This window comes from Centruroides vittatus, unplaced genomic scaffold (assembly GCF_030686945.1).
Source record: "Centruroides vittatus isolate TY-2023 unplaced genomic scaffold, ASM3068694v2 contig_875, whole genome shotgun sequence".
NCBI lineage: Eukaryota > Metazoa > Arthropoda > Arachnida > Scorpiones > Buthidae > Centruroides > Centruroides vittatus.
The window spans coordinates 2362541-2384066 of NW_027122567.1; the positions used below are offsets into that span (position 1 = coordinate 2362541).

A 21526-nucleotide genomic window follows, 5' to 3' on the forward strand; every position below is an offset into this window, starting at 1 on the left:
TCTTCGGCCATAAACTACGATCCTCTAAGAACGAATTTGAGTCATCTTCGTACGGATAAACCCCACTATACATTAAAAATTTTTACTTTTTTACCAATCGGCGTCTTGACTAGTAAGAGTTGTTAATTAAATAACCTAGTAAAAATATCCAGCAACGAGTTGCGTAACTTTTCCGGCTGTTATGAGATCTTAATTAAAAAATAAATTTTATATTATTAAATATAAATAAATGTGTGTGGGGCATCATTATTTATGAGATTTTGTTATGAAATTTTTTTTATATTCTTAGTTATTATAAAATGGCAAAAGGCTTAATTCTGAGGATAGAGATGAATTTTATAAAAAAAAAAAATATTGTAAATGTTAATAACGAGTAGAATCTTCATTAAGTCCGACTCTACTCGAGATACGTTCCACGATCCCTCTCATAGACTTTTGTCTACCAAGATTAGTAGCATCGATCCCCTAATATACAAACCTCCCTGCAAAATTCAGGAAATTTCGACAAAAGTCAAGGGATTTATTAAACTTCAAATTGAGTGAACAAAATCGTCCCCACTATACACACACACGCATACATACATACATACAGATAAAACCTCGAATTTTTTTTTTTTTTCGCATTTTCGACGTTTCATGGTCTCGAGTCCAAAAATGTAAAAATGTTCCAATAGTTTCCCTCTGATATATATAAGAGAGTCGGGAAAGTAAAATGCATATATTACCATGATAAACGTTCAGACGCAAGCCAAACTATATAACCTCCACGAACAGCACGGCACAAATATGGGGCAAGAGGAAGAGCGATTACATGACTTGACGATAATGCAAGTTCTCTATAGAGATTTTGAGAGAAAATTATTCGAGATAAACATGGAAAATATATCGAATTTAGGCTGAAAATACAGGAGAAAAAATAAATTTCCTGTTTGAGATAAACAGGTTGAATTGTATTTAGAAAACTGGAAAGTAATTATAATAAATGCATACTAGTCCATGGTTTTAAATTAATTATTTTTTTAAAAAATTTTATTTTAAATTTGATTTTCAGTACGGTATAAAATGCATAAAAAGTCGAAGACATTAAATTTTGTTATAAAAAAATATCATTTTGAATTATGATTTATTTCAAATATGTCAATTTAATATATCTTTTGACTATTGTTATGACTATTAGTTTTATTTTTATGACTGAGGAAAAAATTCCATAAAATTCATTCAAGATTAAAAATAAATTTAATTTCTGATGGATTTTACCGCTTTTATTTGTTTATATATGATATGTCTATTGCTCACTATGCCTATATCTTATTGTTCGTCTTAATTTAAATGAAATTAAATTTTTAGTATAATCACTATATTATAATTAAATTACAACGAGTGAAATTGAAAACAGACTCTTGTAGGATATACAGCATGGTTAGCAATGCTGAAGTTATAGATTTTAATACAGAAGATGATTAAAACTATTAATGAAATGAAGAAGCTGTATTTAAAATAGAAGAGACATTCTCCGAAGAGAAAATGAAAACAGTAACTAAATATTTAAACTATTCAAATATATCTGTTCATTTTGAAGTAAACGAGAATAATTTATAAATATTTCACAACCAATTAAAGTTTTAAAAAATGTTAGATTTATATGAACATGATAATTCAAATATGCCTCTGATAAGTTTATTCAGTTTGCTGTAATATAAAAATCCAGGATTGATAATTAGATGAGGATGTATTTAAAAATTCATATCTTATAAATTAATTCATATAAAAATTATACTTTTATTTACATAATATAAACAATCCAAAATAATCTCTTCTTTTGAATTGTTTATTTTTTAGTGGATGGTTTATGGGTATTAATTCTTAAAATTAAAACTTTAGCCTTTATATTAATATACATAAACACCTCGAAGCTATGAAATATCTTCACTTTCCGTCGTTACAAACACCAATGACAATCCAAAGCAATTTTCATTTACGGGGACGACTTTTTATCGATATTTGAGGTTACGCCTCTGCAAAATAATGCAAAATGAATAAAAATGTCCTCTGGTGATTACGCCAATACCATAATTCGTAATACAATTGATTAAAGTAAAAAAAAATTAATTTTAATGGTGTCATATAATTTTTTCTTTTAAAGTTAAATAAAACTTTCGATTTTAATTTAAAAACTGGAATATAATTAATAATAAATTAATTAATAAATGAAGGGCAAGCTGAAAAACTTGTATAAATCTATAAACAGGCTCGGTATTAGTAGGGCTACGTTATATGAACATCTTCAACTTTTAATTTTTCCACTATTTCAAGGTTGTTGTGGGTGATTATTATTAATTTAATCTGTTAAAAATAGGTTTACATTATCTGATAATTCAAGAAACAAGGATTAGACGAAGAATTAAAAAATTTAAGACGTAAACCTGTTACAAGGAGAACAAAATTGCAGAAAACAACTGATATTTTTCTCTTTTCCAGCCAGCCCTATTAGCTACAGTACAGATGTAGAAAAAAGTAGCCTAAGTTTAGTAATGAAAGCAAAAGCATATATTTTATATACTGCATTTGGGCACTTCTGCACTAAGCTACGGGCTTTATGCTTTTAGGGGACTTAACAGTTCTAATAATTCCTATGGAGGCTATGATGTTTAGTGGACAGTACGATCAGAAAGAAAAAAATTCTTGGCACTTAGAACAGCTGATATTTTGTGGGTGGAAAAATTCAGATATGGGTGGATGGGTGGGTAGGCAAGTAATCATTACGATGCATTGCGAAGGAGTGAAGGATTAAGGTTAGAGGCTTTAGTGATACCATTCACAGATGCTAACCGATCAACCCTTGGGTAACAGAATGATTTATTTTTGTTCCTGAAGGGTTGCATAGCAAACCGCACTGTTAATGTCACTGATTTGTACGTTATGCATGTAATTAACGAAATAATGTAACACTCATTATCTCCTACTGTATTATTTCTTAGTACAATTATGGGGGTATGCACAAATAGAGGATATGCATTACATAATTTTAGGATGGGTTTGGCGACAGAGTTAGAGTGAGTGGGATGATAGCAAAAAGTATAAAAATAACGTTACATTAATACTTTCTAAATGATCATTTAGAAAGTCCGCAAAATCGCCTTGACTTATCTGAGATATTTTTTAATAGTTTGACGTCTGTTATTTCTTTTAAAATTTATATACAAAAAAATCGGCTCTTGTATAGATTACTCCCGGTGGAATTTCGGGACTTTGAGTATACATCTGAACTGAGGGGACCGAGACGAATTCAACAGTACCCTACTTTTGGACCGGAGACGAAAAATAAGAAAGTTATCATATTTACGATTTCTTGCCTTTCACAATGCATTATACGCCATTTTAGAGTTTTCCATGGTAATGTATTTAATCCAACCGCGCGTAGACTTGCAGCCTTGAATATCGATTGGGCTGAAATAAAAGGTTTTCTATTAGCCTAACTAGGAACGGTCACCTCCCGGAGGGGTAGGTTAGGTTTTTTTGGACAAGCCGCGAAAGCGGCGAGTAGTACTAGCCGACCGCGAGCGATAGCGAGCGTGTCGACGGCTGAGGGGCCTTAGGCCCCGAGGTCGAGGAGCGCGGGGGCATGCGAAAAGAACTTACTCCGAATGCAGTCGATCAGTGTGCCCGTGGATCAACATCTGCCTCTGTTGAAGGTGAGTGTACAATCTGTTTTCTTGGCCTTTTACGTGGGCAGTTTTCTTTAGTCTTTGCCTATGTGTCTTTAGAATATATGGCCAGCTTATCGAACTGCCTGTTAAACACGCGATAGGCTTAGCGGAGAGAGCGACGTAAGTTGTTAAAGTTTGATTATCAATAAACATGATGAGTTTGTCTCTATTATAAAAAAAATGACTATATGTATAAAGGATCAGAAAGCGCCACCCAGTGAAAAACTCTAAAATGGCGTAGAATGCATTGTGAAAGGCAAGAAATCGTAAATATGATAACTTTCTTATTTTTCGTCTCCGGTCCAAAAGTAGGGTACCGTTGAACACGTCTCGGTCCCCTTAGTTCATATATATACTCAAAGTACCGAAATTTCACCGGGAGTAATTTATACAACATCGAAAAAATCTAACGTAGAAATAATATTAAATAGACAATTCTTGCATTTCCTGTCTTTTTTTGTCTAATTCTTTCTTCACTCTTTCGCTCATAAATTTGCCTAAATCACGAAAGAGGTATTTTAATTAAGATTAGAAATTTACGGATGAATATAATAAAATTTGGATTCGATATTTGACTTCATTATACCTGAATTTGATTACTTAAAGCATTTGTTTTTTATTAGAAGCATTTAGGATTGCAAATGCTATTGAAAAATAAATGTTGTGAGTACATTCTTGATTTAAATAACCTAACTTAAATTCTGACTTTTGCCTGATATAACCCAATGTTTGCTGATTTTATGGCGTGAAAACCGCAAGATAATTCTGGCTTTATAGATAAAAAGAACGAATAACATGATTATAAAATTTTGATTCAGCTTATTACTTTCTCATTTTTATTTAAAACATTTTAAAAAGTTCTTTTAAAGTATATTTAGTTTAAAATATCACATATTATAAGAAAACCTTCGCATTTTATAATTTTAAGCTGAAGATTTATTGAAATCTTTTTAAATAAAATATGTAACAAAGTCATTAAATTTGAACAATATTTCTTTTTTATAATTAAAGAAAGTATCTATAAAAATATAACTCATTACATCTTTTAAAAATATTTTAAGCAGATATAATTAAAAATACGTATAAATATTATTATTTGGCACAGTTTTAAATAAATTAAGTTAAAAATACAGAAATTATATATTTCTTTTTTCACTATACAGATATACATTTAAATAAAGCTTATAAAAAGTTATAAAAGAATCACAATATAAAATATTATTTAGGATTGTTCTTTAACGACTATAGTTTTAAATCCATCTACGTCTTGTAATTCTTTGGATGTAAATTTAGCCACAATGGTTTTTTCTCCTGCTAATTTAGGTGTCATGGTTGCTGTCACTCGTGCCTCACCTCCCACGCTGACAGCTCTAAAACACAAAATTACTTACGTAAATACGTATTCATCATCATAAAACTAAACTATACACTACATCCTTGCTAATCCGATTCTTAATAATCCGGCATACCCTCAATGCGATCGCCTATACTATGGGTCGTGCTTCGGGTACTCGCTAATCTTGTACTGTACCTCCCCACTTGAGAAATGGCCGGATTATCAAGAGTCTTGGTGTACTTCAACATTAATTCTCGAAAAATTATCTTTAATATTAAATAAATAAACAATCTTACTCTTTCAATTTGATCGGCAATGGTTTCGTTAAACCTGGACCTTCCAGAAGAAAGATGCCCTTTTTCAATTCTTTTGGTAATGGGTTTTTAAAGTACGCGTGGACCGTAAATTCTTTATTAACGACAATTTCTCCTTTAGTCTGAAAATTTTAAAATAATTAATAATTATAAAATTATGATTGGTAATTAATTTTGATACTTTTCATAAGTCGTACTTCGATAACAATGTCTGGTTTTCGAACTCGAAAATCGTCTTGGGCGAAGTAATCGAAATTGGTTTCAGAAACTGTAGCCATTGCGGACATATTAAAGGCTGCTTGATGGTCTATTGCCTTTTCGTATTCCTCATACGATACTTTAAGCATCGCTTCGGTTTCTGAGAATATTCCAATAATTAGATATCATAATAAACCTCAGAGGGGTGTTAAAATGGGAATTTGTATACCTTTAAGCGGTTTTAAGACAAATTTATAATTTTCTTTTTTTAATTGCTTCTTTATTTCTCCAGTGTATAACACGGTATCCACTCGAAGGGTGACCTTGATGGTGTAAGATTTTTCGGTACTCTTGTTTTTGGCCTTTAGTCGTGCCTACAACAATTAATTACGATTAATTAATAAAACAATTAAAAATTATTTGAAAATTATTTAAATAAAATTACAGAAAATGGATATCCAATAAGAACATCATCGATTAAACTGAAATTGAATTCAACGTCTTCGAATTCGTCATTCAGGTAATATCTTGAGAATACATCCTTCTTAAGTTTCAATGCTCTCAACATTACATCCCTTTCTTCGGCAGTTCCTGCAAATTCGAAGATAAATTATATTAAGTAAAATCAATTATCAAATGTGATTTTAAAAATTACTATAATAATAATCTTACTTTCACTGAATTTATATTGATGAGTTATATCTTCCATAGCAAATTCATTAACAGCTTTTGTGCAGATTAATTGCCCAATTCTAAAAATTCAATTAAAAAAGTTTTAAAATTTATATAATATATATTATAATAAAGATTTAAAATAAACTTACTCGTCGGTATGTGTAAAAATTAATTTTAACGGTTTATTAGGACCGTAGTATCTCCAATAAACTTTATCAGCATTTACTTCAGCATAAACAAATGTAGTGTCAAACGTCTTCAATATTTCTCCCTGTTTAACAGCAACAACACTAGCCGGACCACAACGATATTGACCTAAATTAGTTTGTAGAGTTATAAACATATGAAAATTCAAGGCAAACAATAAGATTTACTTAAAACACTAACCGTCTGATAGTTCTTGTGGCGTGGCATCAATTACTTGCCAACCATTATAACTTTTAAGTGCAAGATCTGCTCTTGACATCCATACTTCATTCCAAACATGATAATTCCTGATATATTATTAATACATTAAGTAAACTAATTCAATTTTGATAGTATAAAAGTATAATTAAATAATAAAAGCTTACCAAACTGAATCACGATTGAGTTCTTTTACTGGATTACCTTCTTCATCAAAAAAATAATCGATTGTTAAACTGTTATGCGTGTCGTGAGCAGAAGAATAATTTGTAACAGTTCTACACGGGATTCCCAAACTTCTACAAACTAAAAATAATCAAAATTATTAACTCCAAGTTTTATTTTGGATTCATGTAATTTTCGATTACTTTACCGGTTGTACAAATTCCAGCAAAAACCCAACATTGACCATATTTAACAGGCCTTTTTGATTTATAAAATTTCTGAAGTATGGCTCTACTTCCAGTCCACGAAGTAGGATGTTCACCACCACTAAAACTTCCTATCCATTTTCCTTCAACGACACCTCCTTCATCCGGTGAATTTATCTAAAAATTTCAATAGATTACTAACAAAACACGAGAAGAGATTTTCTGACAAAATAATAACTTACAATTGCCGAAAGATGACGTGAAACTTTAACTGGATCACTTCTAGACACGATATTTAAAGTGTCACCATGTTTCAGAAGGTAACAACTTATTTCTAGTATACGTTCTTCAAACTAAAACAGTTCCAATATGTAATTATTTGACTTTATTATAAATTATATTTATCAATTTTTAATTTACCTGGTCATAATTCCATGCAGCCGGCTTTAATCTGTTGTGAGTTCCTCTCCAAATCAAACCACTGTCATTTAGCACGTATTCTTTCCTATGTTCTTCATTACTTAAGTATACTTGATCATCTATTTATACAAAAACCAATATTTTGTTGGTAGAATATTTAGAATACAGAAATAAAGGAATAAATCAAACTAAACTATTACAATTTTACATCGGTTTTTATAAAGATTTACTAATATTTTACAATAAAAGAATTATAATCATCACTAGAAATGCATCTATCACAGCTTATTTTACTCTAATTCTTGTTATCAAATAAAATTAATATATTAAAAATTAGTTACCTTTACACCACGGATTAAAAATAATAAAAATAGTATCATTAACGGCATATCTTAAAGTCTCTTCTCCGTATCCAGGATTTAATTTTGAATCCACTTCCAAAATCCATTCTCCGACAATCGCATTTGCAGCTGTTGTTACCTAATGCAAATTATAACAAGGTTATTTAAGAACAAATATGTTATGTACACATTACGCACGTCTCAAAAAATGTATACACGCTTCGATAATTCAGTTTTTATTAATATGAAACATGGAAAGCATTTGCAGAGATGCAACAACGATATCAACGAACTTATTGAACGTTTCTATATCAGTTATACAATATAAAGCCGAGTATATACAAGGGAAGTATACCTGAACGTGTGGATGACAGAAATCAGTTTTTTTCATCCACACGTTCAGGTATACCCACGTACCAAGCTTAAGAATGCCAATAATACATGAATACTAATGAAAAACACTTTGAAAACTTGAAGTAGTATGAAATGTATTAAATACATGTCTAAATTATAATATATTATAATAAAATGGCGGTAATATAATAGATAAACCGTGTGATTGATACTTTACGTGTCTTACATGTTTTGAGACATTTTGTACGTATATATTTCTACGAATGTTTTTGCTTTGAGTTAATAGTCAATATAAGACGATTAGTCAATCATTTAGATTTTTAAATTTTGCATTTGTAAAGGTGGAGTAAACCAGTTTAAGTTATAAGTTACTTTTTAAATATTAAAAAGTCTAATTATTGTGATTACAAAACATGACCTGAATTACACTTTTTTAAACGATTTATTCGTGTTTTTTAACTACTCAGATTTCCTAAACTTATAATTATACTTAATAAAATATATCAACAAAAGGTATGATAATTATTAAATTATAAAAGTTATCCGACATTTAATGTATTTCTCAATTCTTTTTCGTAAAAATTGATTAAACGATTTTTATATAAGAGAAAGATAAAAATTATGGAGGAAATCGATTTTTTCTTAATTTGGAGTTATTTTAAATTGATTTTTGTTCAAAACTTTTCGATCAATAATCTGAAGAGGTGACAGTTATTGGAGGTTCAACTGTATTTGCAAAAGGAAAATTTCATCAGTATTCTTTATAAAAGATCTATAAGAAAGTAAATGAGTAAACAGACTCGGCAATCTGACGTATATAGTTTAATAAAACGCATTTTTCCTTATTTTCTATTGGCACTTCTTAAAACAATAAATCATATCCGATTATTTATTCTCTTCTTTCAATTAAAATTCTTTAATAATAGAATCTATCCATATTAATTTTTATATTTTGGATAAATGAAAGAAACTATATTAAATTTTTCATTAAAAAAATTCAATCTGAATCAAAAGTTTCATTATTTTGCATTCTTGCAACTGTTTGTAACAAAAGTTCCTTAATATTTGTTGTTAAATTAGGAGCTGAAATTGAGAAAAACAGTGAAGAAAAATGAATTATTTCATTAAATAACTGGAAAAAAAGATGACAAGTTTTATGTTTGTTAATTATATGAAATGAAATAAATGCAAGATTAAAGCGAGTAATTTTTTTTAAAAAGATTAGAAACATTCCGCAAAAGAAAGATCCAGACATTTGAAGATAACTTAATTTACTTATTAACATATGTTTACATGCAGGTAATTAGGGTCAAATAAATGACTCAGCTGTTTTAGTCATTCACCCATAATTTAATAATTGATCAGATTTATATTTGTTGCATTGTAAACAGATTCGGTATTTATAACACGATAAATATTTGTATTTGTGTATATTCACATTTTTAGTTTTTCATAATGCAAATTTCAATATAACTTTTACAATATTGAAATTTGCATGACTTAAGATCTGTGTTTTGGACAATTTTACTTATCATTCTATTATTGTTAATATAAACAACATTGAGTATTATAATGCATATTTAACTGTGTTATGAATTTTATTTATTATTGTTATAAGAAATCGGTTTTAATGTTCACAACTTTTTAAACTCGTATTTTCTGTTTAAAATAATAGAGTTTTGGGAAAATTTAATTACAAGCAAAATTAATAACAGAAAATTCTTTTTTTCACATCATTTTCAAACATTAAGTTCCTATTTTACTACAAAATTAATTGACATTGTAATTAAGGTCTTTGCAATAGTATTTATTCTATTAGAAAATAAAGTGGATAAAAAACGGATTTTCGAGAAGCCAAGTATACAATGCTATGAGGGCCGCGTGTTTGATACCCTTGATTTGATTGGGCTCTGATATTATTCGATCTGACATTCATTTTTCATGGATAATATGACTCAAGATGACGTTATCTCTTACTCACTCGCACGTTGCTGATCAGGATTCTGTTATGGACAGAAATTAAACCAGATAAACAGCCACCAAATAAAGAAAAACCATATATAGTCACCAGATAAAGCGAAACTCCAGAGCATCGAGATGCGCTGGAGTTTCGCTTTATCAAATAAATCATTACTTCAGTTTCATATGCGTATTTTTTTGGTACTGTAGATATGGACTAGAACTTACCATATTTATTTATCTTTGATAGTAATTTAATTAATATTCAATATCTCTTTAATGCTTTCTTTGCATATGCTTTAACAGCAAAGCATTTCTAAAATGTTTAGACGGTTCAAAATCTCGATTTATCATTAGTTAAATGTAATGTTAATTTATTTTATATCTAATGTTTAATTTAATTATCTAAATATTATTCATAATATATTCAATGTATTTTTATGCTAATATTATAAAATATAAAATTTTAAAAAGCACATATAAAAATATCTTGCGTAATTTTTAGATAAAAAGTTTGTGTCATTCGTTATTTGTAAATAAATGAAAGTGCAAATTTCAAGTGCAGTTTTTATAATTTGCAATAAGAGAAAACATTTAAGTAATAATGTATTTATACTTGTACTATTTGCGCTATAATGTATACAGTACTTAATTTAAGTAATGCACACATTACTTAAATTCGTTTTTTAATAAATATAACACTATAATTTATTTAAATTTAGATAAAATCGAACCTCAATCCTGATCCATTCCTCCTGTTCTGATAGAAATTTTGCTTTCCATCCATCTGTAGGCAGAATAGAATTACTGTCATATTCAACCGGAACTGAAATCATGGTTCCTTGAGAGTAAGAGGCCATTTTAGCACCTAAAAATTAATATACAAATCATATTAACTGTACATAAGTAAGTCGATCTTACTAATATTACGATAATCTCAAGGTTTACCTTTTACAGTGAAGATCAAATTTAAGAAATCTTTATTATTATCATATTTTCTGTTCAACTGAATATTTATTTTAAACGGGAATCCTCTTCTAATAATTAAAGTAGGATTTATTTGATTTACCAGATGATATTTATCTGTGTAGTGTTTTGCAGCATTTTCGTGAACGGCCAAATCCACTTTTTGAATTTTTAAGATTTTTTCTGATACCGAACCATCTAAAATATATTATAATAATTATAATTTTATATATAAAATTTTTTAAAATATTTTAAAATATAAAACACGCAAAGAGAAATTACTTTTCACTTATACTGTATTTCAACAGAAAATTACAATTTTCTTTCTTTACGAATCACTTTAGATGTGATGAAAGACTACTTATTTCTAAGAAGTTTAATGAAATAAGTGACTTGTTTTTGAAGTAGATCATTTATTGATGTGGAAATTCTTAAAAATTTGAAAATAAAGGCTACATTTCAGCGTTTAAACTTGTGTTTTAACATGTGATACAACGTGCGTTGACCTTTATAACGCGTGTTTAAACGATTTCGTGTAAACTAGAATTAAATTTTAAATAATTAATAACAACCACCTGCCTTTCCTTCACCTCTGATTTTTTCTATTTTAACCTCCGGAAACAATAAGCTTTTGATTTTCTTATGTAAACATATTCATAACCTGTTTACATCAAGTTAAACGTCAAGTTAAGAGTAATTTTGTTTAATAAAAAAGTGTTTATAATTTCTAAATCGATAAGAATATAATAATATAAACTTTAGAAGAATATTCTACACATTTATATATATATTTTTTTTATTAAAAGTGACTCAATATTATATGTTCTAATGTTATAAAAATTTTTGATTCATCGTGATGTAAGTTACAATTAGTGTTTCCTAAAAAGGAATGCCTGTTGCGTTATCAGAATTTAATTGTATTTAATGTATAAAAAGTGAGTTTCTTCGATTCTTTAATTGTAATTAATTAGATTAAATAATAAAAAATTAAATATAAATTATTATTATTAAATGAGAAAAATGTTTTGAAGATGTGTAACATCCTCAATTAAATAAAGGATATTGTATTGTAGAAAATATTAGGTTTTATTAAATGGAATTTATCTAAAATATCAGTCAACTTTTAAGGAAGTAAATTTAGATAAAATTATTAAATATTTTGCAAATTACAAAAGTATTATTTAAAATGTTAGAAATTAAATATTGACACGTTAAACTATAGTATAAAAATTAGAAATAATATTTTTACATGGAAATTTTAAACAAAAAATGTAAATATTGTACTTAAATATTTGCTTCATTCTAAATAAAAAAATAAATAAATAAAATAAATAGAAATGCTTAAAACATTTAATTAGTAAATATACAATCCTGTTAAATGTTTAAGTTAAAAAGAATTTTCGTCCTGAAAATATTACTTTAAATTTTATTTAACTCATTAAAAATTATTTTCAGACTCACAAAGTCTCTTTTGTGTATTAAAAAAAAGAAAAAGTCTGGAAGACATTATAAAAAAAATATAATTAATTCAGTCTTTAAAAATTAAAAACAGAATATATTCATGGAAAAGAACTTTTATCTATAACCATCAATTCTAAACCAAATGTTTTTAAGCGGAAAAAAAAATATCGAATAAATAATGTTTTACTTATTCATGAATTTTTTTAATTAATAAAAACATACAAATATTCGATTATTCATAAAAATAACCGTTAATACACGATGATATTTCGAATAAATTATAATTAAAAACATCATAATTCGTTGTTTTTATTATAAAATATTTCAATTTCGTGATAAATATTTAGAATTTTACTTAGTTTATATTCATTGAATGCCCAAATAAAATATAAATAAATTTATTTAATTTTTTATACCATAAATAATTGGCATAATTCACAAGCAGTTCATGAATTATGCCAATAGGAAAGTTCTTCAGAAGAATAACAGAGAAAGTGACAATTTCAAGTTGTTTTTACAAGTGATAACCCCTCAAAATATTAATTTCCCTTATTAGGAATGTCTTTTTAAAATTATTCCCTAAAAACTGGCCTGATTTTGCAATAAAAGAACACGTAAACATAGTATTTTGTAGCGTATTACGGAAGCTGTAGGTTGATGCCCGATGTATAGTGAATTGAATACGTGGGTGAAGTTAATCAGTTATCTCCACTCCTTTTTCATCCAAATATAGTTCAAGGACGTTAGAAAAACAGCCCTTTCCTTGAAAAGGGCGATGATACAATGCTTTAAAGATCACGCTAACTAGCTTTGAAAGCTGTATAAACTACATTAACTACATTACTATTTAATTAGCGTTTCATTATATAACACTAATAACTTTGATCAATCGTCGTATCAGTCGATAATATCAAGTAATTTATATACGAAGATGATACTGCCAATTATTATTTACATTAAAACTTTACAGGAAGGCTGCGAAAATCGTGACAAGTTTGAAGGGTGACTACTCGATTTAATTTTTTTTCTAGCGCCAATAATTTACTTTGTAGAATTTACATAATGTCATAAAAATTAATAACAATTTTATATATTTCATTTTGTGTGGGAAATAAGTAAAAATATTGCTAAAATTACGAAATATCAATTTTTAAGAAGGAAATTAAACTATATAAAATGATTTAGGCTGTAAAATTTACTTAATTTATAAGTTAAAATTCCAGTTTTATTCATTAGATTTTAAATATCTCTACCGGGAACCCACCTGTTAACCTTTTCAAGGACCAACATCCAACACAAACTATAGTTAAAGGCATAAAACTGCGTACTTTTTCCTCTTTCTATTCGATACAACAATATAAAACAAGTATATGGAACGTATGAAAACTAGTTTTTGTTGGTGAAAAAATACAAAGGAAGAAATAAACTGGCAAATTATTTATTTTCAAAGTATTAAGAATAATTTTTTAAAAAATAATAGCTTACCTGTAACCGTAGTCGGAGGTCGAGGTAAATTATGAATTGGTAGAGAAGTTTCACGCGAGGTATCATCGCAGCAGTTTCCCAGATAGGACCAGACGTTGCCCATGTTGTGTGGCACAGGTGAGCATTTATGATTAACTAAAAAAGTTTTACATAAACCATGTGCTGCCTCCTATGAATGTGGGTCGGACCAAGGCCATTTGACTCAATAGCCACGTGATCTTAATGATTGTCAAATAAAGTTGTTAGGTGGACGATGAATATTTTTTAAATGGCGGTAATATTTAATTTTAATTTAAAAAAATATATTATCTCTGGTTAGATTAGAAATATTCGATTATATTTAAAACTTGTGTAACCGATAAAAAATGTTAAGTAATTTGTGATTACTTCATTTTAAAAAATCACTGCATTAACTTTTCAATTTTATTTAGCATATTTTGTTAAAAGTTTCCTTAGAATCGTTTAAACTTAAATACACTTAATAAAAGTATTAATAGAAAAATTGTTGAAATTTTAAAGATCCTTTTGTCTTCCCGATGAACGGTAATAAAATCTTACAGACTGACTGACTCATTGTTCTGCAAATTTTATTGACAAATTTAAAGCCTCAATGAAGTCAATTAATTAATTGTCTTCTTATTAATAATTATCTTTGCCTACAAAAGATATATTTTATACAGAATTTTGGTGATTTTAATAGCTAAAATCGAAATATTTCTTAATGTATATTTATTTGTTGTAGTTCTCGCTGTTTTACGAACTGAACTATTTTCGGTAGGCCACAGAGTGAAATTATTTATTTATTTTTTAAATAGTTTCTCCTAGATGGTACCACGAACAACTCGCACACGTATACGATAACAATTTGGATTTTTTAAAGCGTTTTTGTTAACAGAATAAATGTATTCGAAGTGTCTACCAGAAATTGAAATGTCGCTTTCGCTAAATAATTTAGTAATTAGAACGAAATTATACATTAATAAATATAAAAGTTATAGTTAAAAATTTATACTGTTTTATTTTAAGCATAAATTTTTGCTAATTTGAGTTGTCTTTTAAGATTAAACATTTACTTTACTTAATAAATTAATTGTTTAAGTAAAACAATAAACAAAGACAAAAAATATTCATTTTATCACACTTTTATTTTATTCCATCAAAACATAAAAAAGTTAAGCATAGAAAAATAACATTTTGGTAAAAATATACTAAAATACGTATAATAAAATAATAATTTACGTTTAATAGAAAAATTAGCTGTCTGCTTTTTTAAATTATGAATAACAATAAAAACTTTTAATAATAAATATCATATTTTAAATAGAATGCTGCTGTTAATAATAACAATAAGATTTATAAATATAATAAACTCGAAATGTTTAAGCTTCGACGTCCAGTTCGATAGATCCAGTTAATTCGTTCAACTGTCGCGAATTAAACACCAAAGCCAGCTTGGTGCTTCCTTCTGTCTGGGGTTTCAGACGCTCGCGATAAACAAATGTTTCTTTGGGTTTCACGTCTCTATAAAATGATACAATCAAAACATTAAAATATGAACCCAGATAATGGAAAACAAATTAAGGAAAACGTTTAATTATTCTAAATACCTGACATCGAAACGATAGGATGTGGTAACTCCGGGGCATTCGATAGAAACTGTGCAATCAGTCAATTTTCTGTCTAAGGGATTTGTAAAACTCATTTTCAAGCCGAACTGTTGGTTTACTTTCGGAGTTCCTTCAATCTGTTAATAAAGTTTAAAATTCTTACAGGTATTCACTATAAATTCTTAAAATAAATTTTTCGATAATTACAGTATATGAATTATTTTAATGTACATTGAGTTAAAGTTTGATAAATTAATGATTAGGGTCATACAACGTAACCGTGGCTATTACCATAAAATAATTAACATAGTTTATGTAAATAAATAGTAATATAAATATATGCAGATTATTACGTAGTCGATGAGAACCTACTTCTAAATCCACAGAAGGTTTGATCACTTGAAAATCATCCTCTTCAGACCATGTTTGTTTGGTTTCCTTAACCGTTGCAATGGCATATATCTTTATCATAGAGTAATCTACTAACTTATCGTAGTATTCGTCAGCAGTTACTTTTATTTGGAGAACTTCCTCTGCAAGTAATCGATTATATTTTGTTAAATCAAGAACGTTCGATGATTAAGTATAAAATAACATCACATACTTTGTTTTGGTTTCAGCATAAATTCGACACTTTCTCTCTTAACTTTAGCAGCTACTATACCGGTGTAGTAAACACTACTGGCCGATAAAACAGCCGAAACTGTTCTGTGCTCGTCACTTTTATTTTCTAGCGTGACTGTTACCATAAATGGTTCACCTATCATCACTTGTTCAATGTCGAGAAGATCCAGAATAACGTCTTCTTTCTCGACGGATGGTATATCGTATATGAAATTTAATCCTCCGCATCTAATAGCATTTCTGACAGTCATTCTTTCCTCGATAGTTCCTAAGAATTACAAAAATTTCTTATTTTTTATTTAAATTTTTAAAAGAATTTAGCTTTAAAATCGAAAATGGACATAATTTTACCTTCTTTTCTTTTATATTCATCAGTTATATTTTGTAAATCTTTATCTCCTCGAATATCATCAATCCCAACTGACTTTGTCGCAAGTAACTTTCCAACGCTATAATATTTAAAAAAAATCATGTTGAATCTATTTATAAAGCAAGATATCTAGAGTTATAATTAATATATATAATTTACTGCTTACTGATATTTATTAATTGCCATTTTTTTCCAACCAAGATCTGAAGTTTCATCTCTCTGCCAGCTTACAACATCAGCATTCACTTCAGAAAATATAAATGGAGTGTCAAACATATAGCCAATTTCTCCACGACGTATGGCAACGAGCGAAGATGGGCCAGCACGATAAACTCCTGAGTTAAAAATAAACATATTTTATTTAACATTCTAATCGTAAATCATCCAAGCATTATTTGTTTAACACTTCATAAGTCTAAATCCAATAAATATAACTTAAAAATATATTGAATTCACCTTCGCTTCTTTCTTGTGGTGTAGCATCGATAGCTTGCCAGCCTCCATAACCGGACGGAAGATCGGGTCTTGCCATCCAACAATCATTCCAAACGTGGAAATTCCTATGAAATTAATTACATTTAAGAGTATTAAACGTATCAAATTATTTTATAATTAGTTATAAAAGCTGTTAACTGTTAAAACCAAAATTTCCGAAAATTCTTAAATAAACTTTCTCGTATAAATAAACATTTTCGGAGTACAGAATTTTACAGTCCCTTTACGATAAATAGAGCTGTTGATTGATAAATTAGTTGAAAACATCCATCTGTTCTCGGAATGTAAGTTAAAATTTGTATAACGTACCATCTGGTATTTTTCAAAGTGTCATTTTATTAAGAATAGGTTTATATTAGACTCTCTCAACTTGCAAAAAATTATTATTTTAAAAAATAACGTAGGAGAAACTAACCAAATTGAATCACTTGTTTGAATTTTTTCTCCATTCTTCTCATAAAAATTATCAATAGTCATAGTTTCGTCAGAATCGTGGGCAGAAACATAGTTTGTAACAGTTCGACATGGAATACCCAAAGCGCGACACACTAGATAACGATACAATTTTTTGTAATTAAACTGTTAAGGAGGTATTTATACTTATTAAAGATAACATACCAGTTGTTGTAACTCCAGCAAATACCCAACACTGTCCGTATCTTACGGATCTTCCTTCGTTTTTCATATATTCTTCCAAGATGGCGGCGCTCCCAGTCCACATCCACGGTGCAGTGCCGCCTTCGTATTTACCAGACCAGTTTCCGATTAATACTCCGTTATCGTCATTACTGTTAACCTGTAGAATAATGAGGAGTTAAACAATATTATGTGACGTGGACAAGACTTTTAAATTCACTCTCACACTTACAATGGCGGAAACTGCTCGAACGACTTTTATCGGGTTCGATCTTGCTGTATAATCCAAATTTGTCAATTCGAGTAAAAACATGCAAGCTGGCAATACAGAATCTGTAAACTGTAAACATTTTTCGTTATTTAACTGTATAAAGTGAATTAATTATGGAATAATTTAGGAATAAATGCCTACCTGTCCATAAATCCATCTTCTTCCTCTTGGATTAGCGTGCGATCCAACGAAGATCTTTCCAGTGTCATTCAAGACATATTCCTTTTTAAAGTTATCATTTTCCATATATACCGGGTCATCTAAGGAAGTATAAAAGACTACATAAAAAACTGATTTGATATTGGCAACGTAGATGATAAAGAAAGCGGAAATTTATAAAGGTTTGTGTTAAATGAGCAGTGCCGAAAGTTACGTTCGGCGCTGAATTTAATTCTAAAAACTAGATTAAATTCAGGAAGAAAGGATTTTTTGAAATAATTTATTGTCATGAAAGTGGATTAGAAGTTAATTCGGTCTATTTTACTACGTAGATTTCTAAATGTAAACATTTATATAGACGGGTGTAGCATTGTATATTCAAATGAAATGGAATCTTTGCAAATTAGTTACATAAAGTACGCTTACCTTGACACCAAGGATTGAAAAGGAAGTAAATATTTTCCTTGCACAAATAACTGACGGGTGAAATAGTTCTTTTGAAATCCTGTGTTAAAATTTTTAATCTCCATACGCCAATCCCTATGCTGGGAGGGACTTGCACTTGCAGAGAGAGGTTATTTCCATTCTGTTCGTGTAAACGAACATCCCAATGTTGAGAACTTTTAGTAAATTCCTTTTTGTTAGAGAAGACGAGTTGCACTAAAGTACCTTTGCTCAAATTAGGTTTTGGACCTGACAAGTAAGAAATTAATTGTTTTTGTTATTTAAATTTTCGTAAACGTCGAATCACGTTTAAATGACTATTACCGAAAGTAAATTCCAATTTGATTAAATCTCTGTTAGAATCGTACTGTCTTCTGAATCTGATAGCTATGAAGAAAGGGCTGCCACGTCTTAAAACAGGTGAAGGCGTTTTAACCTTCAGGATTTCGTAACGTCTAGTGTGGTGTACTTCAGCGTTTTGTCTGGCATACAATTCAACACTGTCTACTTCAATAACTTTAGAACCAGCTGTAAAAAGAAATATGATTTATGAATAAAACCTGTTGAGTGTCAAATTTCTGTATCCATCAAATTAATAAAAACAGAAAAATTTTCTCACCAGTATCAGTTGAATCGCTATCACGATTTCGGTTCCTTTCGTATTCTCTTCTTAATCTATCCAACATTTCTCTTCTATAACTAATATAATCGTCATAATTATCGGAAGGTGCATTTCTTCCGTATGCGTAGAAAGTACTATTTGTATTACGAGCTCTAGACATTTTGTCTCTGTAAAGAGAAAGGAAGAAAGAATTATTATATAGCTCTAACACTTCATCAAATCTCAGGTAACAACCTACTGCCCTTGTAGGGTCTACACGTGGGATTTGCCAATTATGTAGGCGTCATATCTGACCCCATTACAGGAAACTATCGATATGTTTATTGCATCGCATATTAGACATAGCGAGTGATATTACTTTCGAACTTAACATAGTTAAACACCGCCTGTTGCTTAAAATAATTCCGTACTCAGTCCCATATCTTAATTATCACACGGTGTTTTATGATGAGAAGTACTTAATAAATTCTCTTCTAGAGCCATTATTAGATAAATTACGAGACAATAAGAATCTAGCTAAAACCAGATGCGAGCTATAAATACATAAGTAGTAAGATTAAATTTGTCAAAAAGTTTAAAAATTTTCAAATAAAATTTGCTGAAAAATCTTAAACATGCAGAAGTTTAACCTTGAGAGATGTCGAAAGTGATAATCGAAATACTATTAAACTATAGACTTACCCTTATATGAGAAAGTATATGAGGGACTGTGCTTCTTGCTGCTCTTATATAGGAGTGATAACCCAACCCAAACTCTGCCACGTGGGTAGCCAGCACGTATCGAAGAAAGGAACATCGTTATTGGTTAATGCTTACTTCCGCTCTTGCCAATATTTTCTAATAAAGTTTTAAGCAATCAGCTTTCTTTTTACTACTTGGCTTTACCGTATTGTTTGATTCCTATTAAATTAACAAAAACACATTTTTTAAATTTCTGTTATTAAATCTATTTTTAACTTCATCAATGAATTTAAATTCTTGCCTTTTAAAAGATACACGATTAAACGAATTCATTGTATTACGAATTTTTTGTTACACCATAATGTGTAATAAATGTTGTATTTATATGTAAATTATATAGGCCTATATATATATATACTTGATAAACTTATGATATTTTATCTCATACATGAAGAAAACTATTTACATTTCATTACATTTCAAGCAGATAAGGTCTATATATCAGTATTAATGATACAAGCGGATTGAATTAATTAAATATGATAATCATAATCTGTAATCACCGCAGTTATATTTAATTTAAATCGTTTAGAAGAGCTTAAATATTTATAATTTCTAATGAACTTACTGAATTATAAAAATGCAATTATATTATATAATTTATTTATTATCCCGAATAATTTAATATTAAGGTTAGTTTAGTCTCACTTTACACAATTGCAATTATTGTTATTTACATACTCAATTAAATTTCTATCGGTATATTAAAGGAGGAAAAATTATTATACTGTAGTAAAAAATATATATATATATTTTTAGCTCACTTTCTAATGTAACAAGCAGGAAAATTTCGGTTATTCTACAATACAGTCAAACCTCTTACAATGGCCAGTGAGAGAACATAAAAATGGTCGTTGTTTGCAGGTTATTTTGTATGCGTTTTTGAAAAATGGCCGCTGTTTGGAGGTGCCGTTATTGGAGGTTCTATTTATAATTCAGTTTTATAAGCTGATATATATATATATGGGAGCTTTGGAAGTTTTATATGCTTTATGTGTTAGATATATATATTTTATTATTATTTAAATTGATTCCTATATTAAATAAAACACTTGTTTTTGAATTGTTGTTAATATCAGAAACCTTATTGTAGATAAGACTATAAGCTCAATAACCTAGAAATTAACGGTGTATCGTTCTGCGTTGCGAGATTTTACTTAAAAATTTAAAAAATAAAAATGAAATAAAATTATGGAGTTTTGTAATTGTTTTGATATTATCTATAAAATACCTTAAAGTTGAAAAATCACTGTATCTGTCTTTCTATTGTAATTGTAACTACATAATATTTTAATTTTTATGGTAAAAAAAACCGCTATATAATGGTAGAACCCAATTATTTTATCATCTCAAAACGGAAGCTACTTCCGTTAAATACCTCATCCACAATTTACACAATTATATTTATGGCTTGTAAATTATTATTAATAAAAATTTCGAAACATTTCAAAAAATATGCTTTTTATTTAAATTTATGTAATAATAATTAATATAATAACAATTAATTCATTGATAATGACGAATAAATTAAAAAAATAATTTAAAATTTTTAACCAGTGTCACGT

General features: G+C 28.5%; 2 protein-coding genes across 2 annotated transcripts; both read right to left on the reverse strand.

Annotated features, from left to right (window-relative positions):
* Positions 1-4823: 4823 nt before the first annotated feature.
* On the reverse strand, positions 4824-14255 carry LOC136983004 (annulin-like). Its single transcript, XM_067279603.1, has 16 exons — positions 13993-14255; positions 11029-11244; positions 10815-10948; positions 7768-7906; positions 7427-7545; positions 7249-7359; positions 7009-7183; positions 6803-6941; positions 6618-6724; positions 6380-6545; positions 6228-6307; positions 6001-6146; positions 5785-5929; positions 5555-5715; positions 5340-5479; positions 4824-5077 (listed from the first exon to the last, which is right to left on the reverse strand). The coding sequence occupies exons 1-16, from the start codon at positions 14093-14095 to the stop codon at positions 4930-4932; spliced, it is 2229 nt and encodes a 742-aa protein (XP_067135704.1). The 5' UTR covers positions 14096-14255; the 3' UTR covers positions 4824-4929.
* A 1069-nt stretch (positions 14256-15324) lies between these two features.
* LOC136983006 (hemocyte protein-glutamine gamma-glutamyltransferase-like) lies at positions 15325-20029 on the reverse strand. The gene is made up of 15 exons (XM_067279605.1): positions 19902-20029; positions 19218-19387; positions 18923-19126; positions 18581-18847; positions 18137-18255; positions 17957-18064; positions 17707-17884; positions 17504-17636; positions 17050-17153; positions 16760-16928; positions 16575-16672; positions 16204-16491; positions 15972-16132; positions 15600-15736; positions 15325-15513 (listed from the first exon to the last, which is right to left on the reverse strand). Exons 2-15 carry the CDS (start codon positions 19378-19380, stop codon positions 15372-15374), a joined length of 2271 nt encoding a protein of 756 aa, XP_067135706.1. The 5' UTR covers positions 19381-19387; positions 19902-20029; the 3' UTR covers positions 15325-15371.
* Between the last annotated feature and the right edge of the window lie 1497 nt (positions 20030-21526).